At 41.8% G+C, this 12,206-nt stretch overlaps 1 protein-coding gene across 7 annotated transcripts in view; it reads right to left on the bottom strand.

The window, feature by feature from the left end:
* TTF2 (transcription termination factor 2) overlaps positions 1-11,586 on the bottom strand; it is a 42,758-nt gene extending 31,172 nt beyond the window's left edge. For 5 of the 7 annotated variants that reach the window (XM_034654169.1, XM_002923587.4, XM_034654170.1 and 2 more), the window contains exons 1-3: positions 11,499-11,586; positions 11,315-11,417; positions 8,855-8,941 (exon numbers count right to left, since the gene is read on the bottom strand). In XM_034654169.1, coding sequence (XP_034510060.1) covers positions 8,855-8,941; positions 11,315-11,417; positions 11,499-11,526 — 218 coding nt within the window. In that variant the 5' untranslated portion in view covers positions 11,527-11,586. The remainder of the gene's footprint in view (positions 1-8,854; positions 8,942-11,314; positions 11,418-11,498) is intronic. The other 2 variants (XM_034654172.1, XM_034654173.1) reach the window with 1 other exon arrangement.
* Between the last annotated feature and the right edge of the window lie 620 nt (positions 11,587-12,206).

Raw genomic sequence — 12,206 nt, 5'->3', positions numbered from 1 at the left:
AAACCCGGATCAGGTCAAACCCCCAGATTCAATTACCAATTTACGGGAAATACAAACAACAGGAACACAGAGCTCAGCCACGGGAAGGTGATCTGTAAAATCTTGACAGTGAGAAATGCTCTATGACAAACAACTGCATTCCTTCCAAAAATAAATTACAAGGGAGAAAAAAAATGGAGAGAGAATTCCAGAGACTTCAAAGACATATCAATCAATTGCAACTGTGAGCTTTATTTATTGATTTAAACAAATAAACAGAATTATTAAAAATAAACTACTTAGGACATCTACGAAGGTCCTGGAAATCTGCACTCCAACTGGTTAAAAAGAGAGAAGAATCCCTATCTCTTAGAGCCATTCACTGAAACGTTTACAGAAGAAATGATGGTATCTGGGATCTGTTCCAAAATATGGCAAGAGCTGGGCAGTGGAAGCGGTTAGAGTACACACGGAACAAAACTGGCATGAGTTGGTAATTGTTGAAGCTCATACACTGCATTATTCTATCTTGCCTAGTTGTATATATTTGCAATTTCCCATTTAAAAAAAAGATTGCTATTCAGACATACAACCCTATACAAAGAGGGTCCCTGCACCCGTAAACACAGCCTACACACCCGCTACACAGAAATGGCTGCGCTGCTCCATTCACAAACGAAACCACACACATGCTCTCGGGCACCCCGGATTTTGCATGTGATTCTCCCTCTACCCAAAGGATGTCCTCTTTATCCCTATCTGCCTACCACTTCCCCCATCACCAGTTGTCAAAGTCCTACATGTCCCTCAATGTCCAGTTCAAGGCATACCTACTCCTTAGCAAGGTTTTCTCCCACATTTCCTTCCCTGTTCATTCACTGTATTGTTTCTGTATTTCTGTTGCATTTACTTGTATTACACTCATATCTGCCTATCTACCTATTCAGCAACTGGAAGGCTATAATCATATGTGATCTCTTTATTCCCAACTATGCCTTGCCTTTTGTAACATAACTGTTAATCACGGAATTAAATAGAGCCAGCTGATTTTTTTCCTTACCCAAAATGATTTCTCAAACGCATTTAATAATCAAAGAAGAGCTTTCAAATACCATTTTACTTAATTGTTTAACTAGGTAATAAACTCAACCAGAAAGTATAAAACGGCCATGAAAAGGATCCTCTCACGGTACCCTACGTGCCCAGTCCCTATCTCTTCCAGGTACTGATTCCTATTAGCTTTCTGTTTACCTTTCCAGAGATTTTAAAATGTATATTCAGATCAATACAAATATATGAATCTTAATTTCTTTTTCCACACAAATGATAGTATCGTATACATACTACTAAATACCTTTTTTTAACAATGTCTTCAAGATTTTTCTAGAAGAACATATAAAAGGGATGTGTGTGTGTGTGTGTACATATATATATATATATTTTTCCCCCTACAGCTGCACAGTTTCCCACTATCTAGAAATCCATTATTTATTTAACCAGAACCCTCCTGATAGACAGTTTGGTTGTTTCCAATTTTGTGCTACTAAAAACAATGTCACAATGAATCTTAATACATCTGTAGGGTAACTCCTTATTTCTCATATTGTATACTACGGCCTTCTCAGTTTTTCCAGATCAATTACCTTCTAGATTTTACTTACTGCTGTTTTTGAACTCATTAAGTTCCATTTTTACCTACATTAATCCTTTCTTTCAGTTTAATTTTTTGCTCTTTTTCTAACTCCTTAAATTAGTCCCATGATATACAACGTGAATCATGACAGTCTGAGTCCTAATTCAAAATCCCCTGACGTCATTATCTCACCTGGACATTTAAGCAAAGATTAGCCTCAAATGAACAAGCTTCCATAAAAGTCAAACCAAAAAGAAAATAGGTTCAGCCCTTCTCATACAAACTCACAATTCTCCCATTCAAACTCACAATTTTCTGAAAAAAAAATTTACTGGTCTCTTTAGTTTTTCTCACTGCAATAGGATATTATATTGAACACGTGTAATAAAATTTCTGAAATGCTTCGAATGCACAACAATTCAAAGTATTAGCAACTATTAGGCCATACCACTCCTTATAAAAGCAAATCAGGAATAAATTGCTGCTGTTTCAAGTGTATCAAGCACCTGAAATCTTCACCGACAAGAACATTTCATAAATCATATCTATTTGAAAGCCCAAGCCACTGCAGACTTTCAAAAGGGCAGGACTTGGAGACCAAGAAAGGAGAAAACAACACATCTACCATGCAATTACTAAGCATCTACTATGTTCTAGCCACGGTGCTAAAAATGCTTGTACTTGTATTTTTATTAAAACCAATCTGGGTGGGCTTCTCTGTTTTTAGGATAAAGAGTTTGTTATGTTTATTAAATTGCAAATCAACAAAGGAAGCAATGGAAATATATTCTTAGAGAAAGCAAATATTGATTCCGCTATGAAGAACAGTGTAATTTCTGCAATATGTTCATTATTTTCCAGGACATAAGTAATAAACAACAACGATAAACACTAGAGGAAGCCAGACCTCTTCAATGCTTCACAAGAAGGCATATCCTCCCTTCTGCCTGAAGGCTGATTGTTCAACCCAGACTTACACTGTCAGGAATGTTCACTTCGGCCAGGCCTGGATTCTCTCGGGCTCCAGAGTCATCCTCCCTTGGTTCGAATCCCAGCCTTACTACATAATTAGCTCTGAATCCTCAGATACCTCATGGAGATATCTGTGCCAGTTTCCTTGCCTCTAAAATGGCCACAAAAAAAAAAAAAAAAAAGTACCTACCTCGTATGATCACTGTGAAGGCTACATGCATTGATACATGTAAAGATAAGGTTCAGATCAACGCCTGACTCATATCAAGGGCTTGCTAAGCAATAACAATCTTAGTTCACTCTCTGACCCTCTTGCTTATTCCTATATCCACACTTCCGCTTATAGCCCCCAAATATTCCTTATCTTTTACATAATGTATCCAAATCTTAAAGGTCATTCAAGGCCAAGCTCATGTCTCAACTCCTACACTTTCTTTTTCTTTTTTTTTTTTTTTTAAAGATTTTCTTTATTTATTTGACAGAGATAGAGACAGCCAGCGAGAGAGGGAACACAAGCAGGGGGAGGGAGAGGAAGAAGCAGGCTCATAGCAGAGGAGCCTGATGTGGGGCTCGATCCCATAACGCCGGGATCACGCACTGAGTGGAAGGCAGACGCTTAACCGCTGTGCCACCCAGGCGCCCCTCAACTCCTACACTTTCTAACTTGCACCAACATTAACCCCTTACTGCAGGTCTCACTAGATCACAGAAGCGCCTGCATTTGAACACATCCAATTTGGTGCTAGGACATGTAGATCGTGCTGGCCACCAGCCTTCGTGTGTAGGACTGCCGCCCCAGTGGTGTCAGAACTCCTTAGAATACGGGTTCCCTTGTTTATACGCGCCAGCACCAGAGAAACATAAAGCTGGATTTCTACCGCATTCTCTTACATTGAAATTCAGGATGGAACAAATACATAAATGTAAAAAATGCAACTGTACATGTTCTGGGGAGAAAAGAGAGACGAATTTTTTTTTTAATCCTAACGTGAAGAAGGTTTTTCTAAGTGGGACCTAAAGCCCTGCAGCTGAGAGGGAAAAGATTTAAATTCTGCCCACGTAAAAGTTTTAAACTTCCAGCTGAGGGGGCCACTGAGGAACAGCCCTGGAAAAAAAAAAGTTCTAAACTTTCATATGGTAAAACTACCATTAGCAAAATTGTAAGACAAAAGGCAAAGTGGGAGAAGTAATCGTGACACATATTACAAAGAGCTAATACCCTTCACATACAAGGATTCCTTCCGTTACGCAGCACAGTGCACGACACTCTACAGCATAAACACTCTACAGGATGTGCTGGCTTTATTGAGGGGGCTTTTCAGGGGTGGGAGGACCTGAGGTGCTTGTGCACGGGCCTGGCTTATACCCAAATTTCTCCCTATCAACTGCCCAGAAAATCATCACTGGGCTATATCATCTGCCCCCCATTTTTACCCAATAACCAACCACACAAGCAGTCTGCTAGCCATGCAAAGATTCAAGTGTTATTAAAAATAAAATACTCTGAACATGCCACAATGACCAGTTAAAGAACTAAAACTTGTTTTACTTAGTTATAGATAAAAGAATACTTTCATCTATTTTGATTCTCTATCCTTGAGAAGCTGGAAGACAAAGGAGAGGAGGGGGGAACGGGAGGGGAGCAAACAGGAACTCAGGAAGCTCAATGACAACGTCCAACATTTGCGAACCAAGGTGTGTGTGCCACATTATTCAAGTCAAGGCAAGAGTTCTTCCCTCTGGTTCTAGTGAGTGACTGTTCAGTGTCCCTAAACAGAGGGCCAAGGCAGAAGGGCCAGTCAAATGCTGGTGAGGAGCACCATCTGGTGTTTAAGCTACAGAACTGCACACAAATGCACCTACACGCCAAGGAATGAAAAATGGGCATCTCGCCGGGGCTTACACCTCCTTCCCATGACTCCGCTGCACCTGTCTCCTAGTTTGGTTATGCTTTAAACATACTGGGATTAAGTCAAAGATGTAAAGTACTTTAAGTTCAGTTTTCATTAGAAAAGGTTATATTCCCTGAGGTCATTCTCCAGAGTACAGGGGTTCTGGCTAAATGCCGTTACTATCTGCTAAGGAAGTCGTCTACTGGTGTACCTAATTCTGTTAAAATTTTCAGTCTGTACTACCTATCAGGGTACTTGTTTGTTTTTTGGGTTTTATTTATTGGGTGTTGTATAACTATTTTATTTGTCTTAAAACCACCTTTTTAAACCTCCAGTAATTACCTCCTAGTAATAATGTTCTAGACTTGGGCTAAAGGAAAAACATTTGCATACTTTACTTTTTTATTTATTTTTTTATTGGGGGGGAGGGGGAGAGGGAGACAGAGAATCTTGAGCAAGCCCCATGCCTAGGGAGAAGTTCAATGCAGGGCTCGATCTCACGACTGGGAGATCATGACCTGAGCCAAAATCAAGAGTCGGACGCTTAACCAAATGAGCCACCCAGGTGTCCCTTTACTTCTCTATTTTAAAATAATGATCAGCTCTCAGCCTCATCTACCTAGTATAAAGAATGTTCATGATAAATTCTCAAAATTCCATCTTGAGCCTAGACCTTTCTTTGGAGCTACACTCACTTTTCTAGCTGGTTTCATATATACATAAGAATGATTAGTTCAAAGCTGTCTGTGTTGGCCACACATCCCAATCCTCTATTGATGTTACCTTTCTTTCCCTGTCTTGCTTAATGGTGAACTCATCACCCGTAAATCCGAACTTAACAACCATTGACTGAGTGCTGACAGCGAGCCAAACGCCACACCCCATGCATCATACCCATGACCTCACCGAATCCTCACAATCCAGGGAAGTGGGGACTGCGAGGAACCCTATTCCTGAGGGGAAAATGAGGGAGAAAGGCACATGATTAAACGCCCTACCAAAAAACTGTCTTACTGATTTTCCTTCAGGAAGTTTTCCACAATCTAAGTGCATCCAACCCCACTGCCAATGCGTCAATCCAAGCACACCTCTCACGACAGACTGAAGTGGATACATCTAGAATCTGCTAGACTGAGGTTTGCATCCCAGCAATGCCACTCGACAACCCTGGGACCTGCTTCCTTTCCCGACCTCTCCCAATGTTAGTTGCCTCATCATCCTATCATAGAAGAGTCTATGGCGGTAAATGATACGGACTCTGCCATTTACTAGACATTTAATAGCACTTCTGTATCAGCAGTCTCCTTGCCTCCACCATCTTCCTTTCTAACCAACCGTCTTCAGAGCTCCTCTTTTATTAATGCAAATTGGACCAAACATTCTTCAGTGGCTTCCTACAACCTAGAACCACATGGTGGAGCTCCCCCCTCTCCTGCAGCAATGCATAAATGGTTTTAGGTATCAGGACATCCTGACTTCAGGCTCTAGAGGCTTGCCAGCCCCACTGTACTAGCAAAGAACAGTCAAAACGTGAACATTTCAGGGCGCCTGGGTGGCTCAGCTGGTTGAGCATCCAACTCTTGGTTTCAGCTCAGGTCATGATCTCGGGGTCAGGAGGCTGAGCCTCATGCGGAACTCCATGCTCAGCAGGGAGTCGGCTTGAAGATGCTCTCCCTCTGCCCCTCCCCCACCTCAGATAAACATCTTTTAAAAAAGTGAACAATTTAAAAATTCCATTTACAATAGCATCAAAAACCATAACACTCTCTGAGGACTAAATTTAACAAAAAGGGTAGAGCACTCTACAATGCAAACTATTCAATATTGCTGGAAAAAAAAAAAAGCATAAACACACCACGCTCATACACTGGAAAGTCAAAATTAATGTCAGTTCTTTTTTTTTTTTTTTAAATATTTTATTTATTTATTTGACAGAGAGAGAGCCAGCCAGCAAGAGAGGGAACACAAACAGGGGGAGTGGGAGAGGAAGAAGCAGGCTCCCAGCGGAGGAGCCTGATGTGGGGCTCGATCCCAGGACTCTGGGATCACGCCCTGAGCCAAAGGCAGAGGCTTAACGACTGTGCCACCCAGGCGCCCCTAACATCAGTTCTTCCCAAAAGGATCTATACAGACTCAGTGAAATACCGACAAGGTTTTCTAAGGAAATTTAGAAGTCGATGATACATTTTATATGCAAATGACCCACAAGAGCCAATCTTGAAAAAAGAAGAATGTTAAGACTCACACTATCTTATCTGATTGTATCAGGACAGGCAAAAGCACCAACAGAACAGATTAGCAAGTTCAAACAACAGATCCATAACATGGTAGTCACTGATTTTTTACAAAGTGCCAAGCATTTCCATGGGGAAAGAAAAGTCTTTCAAAACGGTGCTAAGGCAACTGAAAAATATTCATTCAGTAATATACGGAAAAATAAATGAACTACTCCTGTCTCATAAGAGACCCAAAATTAAGTTGAAGTAGATCACAGACTAAACAGAAAAGCCATCAAGAAAACAAACTATAAAACCTCTAGAAGAAACCCTTGGAGAAATTTGTGATCTTGGGGCAGGCAAAGATTTCTTAGAATGTTTCTCAGAGAGAAAACATAAAGCACAAAGGACAAAAATATGATAAACTGGACGTTATAAAAACTAAAAACTTCTGCTTTTCAAAAGAGTTAAGAAAATGAAAACCAAACACTTGGAGAAAATATTCATTATATATGTATTTGCCAAAGAACTTGTACAGGAAATATATAAAGAACTCTTTCAATTCCATAATAAAAAGACAACACAATTTTTAAAATAGGCAAAAATCCCCTAAAGTTACACTTTATGATTCCATTGATGTAACATTTCTGAAATGACAAATTTTAGAAATGGAGATCAGATTCCTGGTTGCAAGAGATGAGGTGGAGGGAGTCAGGGTAGAGGAATTCAGTGGTGAAGGAACTGTCCCATATCTTGACTGTGATGGTGCATACAAAAAACTACACATTAACTATAGAACTAAATCTACACACACACACACACACACACACATCAGTACAAGGAAAACTATTTTCACAAATAAGATCAATGGACAGAATCGATATCCTGATTGTAATATTATATACTATTTATATACACTTTGCAAAATGTTCCCATTAGGTAAAGTCTACAGGGGATCTTTTTGTACTATGTCTTATAAATGCATGAGAATCTACAATTACCTTAATAAAATTTTCAATGAAAAAAATGGGCAAAAGATTTAAACAGATACTTCACCAAAGAAGATACACAGGTGACAAATAAGCACAAGAACTGATACTCACAAAATGGAATTCAACTCAGCAATAATGATGAAATACTGATACACACAACCACATGGATGAATTTCACAGATACTGTTACATAAAAGAAGCCAGACGTAAACGAAGGAATCAAAACAGTGGTTGCCTACGGTGGAAGGGGAGGATTAACTAGAAGGGGGTCCAATGGCACTTAATGGGATAACAGAAATATTTTTGTATTTTGACTGAGTCTTGGTTATATCAATTTCTCAAACTCAACTGTCGAACACTTAAAATCTATGCACCCTACTGTACCCACAACTCAAATAAGAAAAAGAGCAATATAGGCAATATTCAGCTATGTAAAAATTGTGAAGATGGTACTGAAATGCCAATATCGGGGGTGGGAGGATTGATCTAGGATATATCAATTCTGAACTGCACAGAATATCATATAATGACCATCATATCTGGCCCCTGCCTTCCTGGTTAGCCTTATCTTCTGAAATCTCTACTCAAACACATGCTAAATTATTACCAAACCAAATGCTCGCAATTCCTGGTTATTTCCTAACTCTATACCCTAAGGCAGGGTATTGATCTGTTAAATAGGACCCTTTTCTTGCCCCTACTGAATTCCTACTTACCTGTCAATACTCATGACAAATATCACCTGCCACCTATATATAGATTTCCCTGCCTTACCTCTTAGTTTTCATAAAAAAGGGAAACCAACATTTATTGAGTGCTTAACATACTTTAGACATTTTTAGACATTACTTCATTCTATTACCAGAATGTAAAAGTTGACAAGTCACTGCAAGTTAATGACTGTTGGTGGGCCGATGTTACTGGCTCCTGAAGAGCCCTGGAGAGGGAGGAAGGTAGAGCAGTTGCTCTGAAATTAACCAGATTCGCAAATTAACCAGTTGCTCAGCAGTGAGGGAGGAACAGCTCAGAAGGCATTCAATACATACAGAAATCCTCTTTGTTAAAAATGATATTTACAGAATAGTCAATCCTAGGAAAACACACCTGGCTGTAACTCTTCCAGGCAAAGAAAGAAGCAAACACACTTAGATGTTCCTTTTAGACACTTACCTATATTCTTCCTTGCCTGGCGGTAGAAGCAAACCCTGAAGCCCTACCACACAGTCCTCATGCAATAAACAATGAGAAACAGGAATACTGGAAGGGAGAAAAAAAAGGAAATTTTGTTTTAGGAGACAACAGAAATCAACTGTCTAAAATTAAATCCAAACTATGGGTTTTATTTATTGATTTGTTTGTTTATTTTTGAGAGACAGAGAGAGTGCGTGCGCATGCGAGCACGCACACAGGGTGGGGGAGGCAGCAGGAAAGAGAGAGAGAATCTCAAGCAGGCTCATGCCCAGTGCCAAGCTGACTCGGGACTCAATCACATGACCCTGAGATCATGACCCGAGCCAAAATCAATAGCCCAAGGCTTAACCGACTAAACCACCCAAGCGCCCCTAGTTTGTAAACCCCATACATATGTACATCTACGTGCATTCCTCTGGAGAAAGGCTCCACAGCTTTCATTTTTTTTCCCCGCTCCCCTCAAAGACAGGATGACAATAAATACGCCTTTTCCCTGATGACTCAAAAGCTCAAAGCTATACTGTGTTCTGCGACCTCTTCATTGTGAGATCCCCCAGGAACGGCTGAAGTATCTAAGACTGGCTGTGAATCTTCCCCAAGTTCTTCCATCATCCCTTCTCCCATAACAATCTGTTTAGGAGCAGGCTCTCCTAACCTGCTGCATGTCTGGCTTAAGTTTTTTTAACTCTTCTTTTCCAACGTATTATGAGAATGTATATATAACACATGAGGCTACATAGTTTTGAGTGAAGAGCTAAAGTATTCACACATGACCTGTGGTGCTTGTTTCTTCCCTTGTTTTGCGTATATCCTGGTTACCAGATATATCCCAAATCGGTCAAGTTTCTCATATAACTGTAATCAAGTCAAATACTATATTGTACTAGTTTGATAGCAGTATTCCATATAACGGTTTGTTTCTTTTTCTTTTTTAACGATTTTATTTTCAAGTAACCTCGACACCCAACATGGGGCTCTAACTCACAACCCCTAGATCGCATGCTCCACCAACTGAGCCAGCCAGGTGCCCCAAAGTTATGTTTTTTTTTAACATAAAACTGAATCTTATGCTACCGTTAATGTTTAATTCCTATAAATCTGAACATGCTTCCATGTTTCATGAAACTTGAGCTAGGTACAGAACCTAAGAAACTCAGTACAGAAATTACAAATAAATAGTAAATCCTGACTTAACGATATGTTGTTGATTGCTTAACTGGCTTGTCCCTTCCATCTTAAGATCTGGCACTGCTTTTCTCAAAATCATTTCAGATTTAACTAAACTGGATAATTTCTTTCCGATAAAAGGACAACTTACTAGAGGGCTAAGAAAGTATTTTCTCTAAAAATTTATTGCCAATCTGAAAACAGATACAAACTCTTTCACTTAGCTTCAAAGCACAACAAAGACACAAATCATCTAAATCACGTAAGGGAAACATAAGTTAATATATACATGTTAAAAAATACTTTATTTTCTAGTATTGATATCCACTTTGGGCCTTACATGAGATGGAGAAAATTTATGTTTCTCTACCAAATTCATGAGAGAGCAGGAAAAAATGTTTAATGTGATAAGGTTTAAAAATTCATATAGGCTGTGGACCTTATTAACACTTTATGACAATAGTATTAACTTTTCTCACTTTAAGAAGCTGCTTAATATTTCTGGGTCTCAGCTTCCAATTTTGTAAAACCAGAATGCCGGTCAGTTATCTGATTTTCTCTCAGCGTTAATCCCTAACGTAACCTGTTTCTTTGGATTATCAATCTCACACTTTAAATACAAAGAACATTTTTTTTTTTTTAGATAGAGAGAGGGCACAAGGGGGTGGGAGGCAGAAAGAGAGAATCTTAAGCAGGTTCCATACCCAGTGGGCAGCCCCAAGCAGGGCTCTATCTCAGGTCCCTAAGATCATGACCCCAGCGGAAATTAAGAATCAGATGCTTAACCAGCTGAGCCACTCAGGCGCCCCCAGAGAATCCTATTTTTAAAAGGAGTTGATAATCTAACCACCACCAAGTTTTAACCTCAGACATTTAAAAACAAGTTCGGCCTGAAACTAGTACAAAACGTGGACCAATTATTTTCTACTATGTCTGCATGTCCTCACTTAGCTGGGAGAGGCAATGTCCGAGCAGAAGGCCTGACAAGCAAGAAGAAACCCGGAGCTGGAAAGGACCATAAGGTTCCAGATGTAGCTGACCCTCCATTTTACAGGTGGGCGAAACGGAGGCCCAGAGAGGGTGAGTAAGCTGCCCAGGGCCAAACTAGCAGGACCGGAGCGCCTCCTAAACTAACGCTACGCTGCCCTGGGATCACCAACTCCTTAAAAGCCCTGGCTGCACAGACCAGGGTCCCCACCTCTCCTAGTGCCTGTGGCGCCGGGCTGAGGGGAGCTGGCGCTGGCAGGCAGTCCTACCCAGCTCGAGACTTACTCGGCTGCAAGCAGGAAGCTGCAGGTGTTAGCCGGGCACACATAGAAGCTCTTTCCTTTATTCGGGCCATCGCGGACGCCGGTCTTGAGAAGGCAGACGATCCCTGAAGAGAGAAGGTTGACAACGATTACGTCAAGCTAGACTGACAGACCCCGGGGGCCCCTAAAAGAGGCGGACCCCTTACCGTGCTCCGAACACTTAACTGCTTCCATGAGAGCGCAAGTCTCCGATTCCACGGAGGCCGCCCCCAATGCCTGCTTCCGCCTTTTACTCCTCCCGCCTCGCTCAGGAGCCAATCAGCATCGACCTTCTGCAGGCTCAACCCCCATAATTCACCGCGCGGGGCCTTAACCCGCCAACCCCGCGGGCGCCCTGAGTTTAAATAGTGGGGCGTGGCTGAAGTTGCCGGGGCCTTTTGGAGGGTGGCTGGGCGTTCTGGGCCAGGGGCTTTCCGGGGGCGGGGCTTCTCTCGGCTGGTGCTGGGAGCGGAAAGGACGAAGCTGAGTCCGGGGGAGACTCCAGCTTATAATTGAGACCAAGAGGCGGCCCTAGAGGGAGCACGCGTTGCAACTACACAGGGGAGCTCTGCGAGGAAGGCACCCTTCTGCCGGTGGCCGACGGCGCCCGGAGCTTCGCGGTGGTCTCCGACCCGGGGCCTGGGCGCGGTCCCGGGGGAGGGGAGGCCGGGAGAAGCTGCTGCCCCGAGAGGAGCCTGTGAACTTGCAGGGCTGGGGCGCGGTGGTGTGCGGGCTCCTGGGCGCGTAAGCTGCACGGTGACCCGAAAAGTCTGGGGGAGTGCAGGCACAAAGACTTCTATTGCACCCCCCACCCCCTCCAGCAATCCTTTAACTTTGCATTGCGCTTTAGACTTAGAGTGCTCACACACCCACGT

Source organism: Ailuropoda melanoleuca, chromosome 2, assembly GCF_002007445.2.
Source record: "Ailuropoda melanoleuca isolate Jingjing chromosome 2, ASM200744v2, whole genome shotgun sequence".
Lineage (NCBI taxonomy): Eukaryota > Metazoa > Chordata > Mammalia > Carnivora > Ursidae > Ailuropoda > Ailuropoda melanoleuca.
The sequence above is the reverse complement of the archived record's forward strand: the minus strand, read 5'-3'. Positions and strand labels throughout refer to the sequence as shown.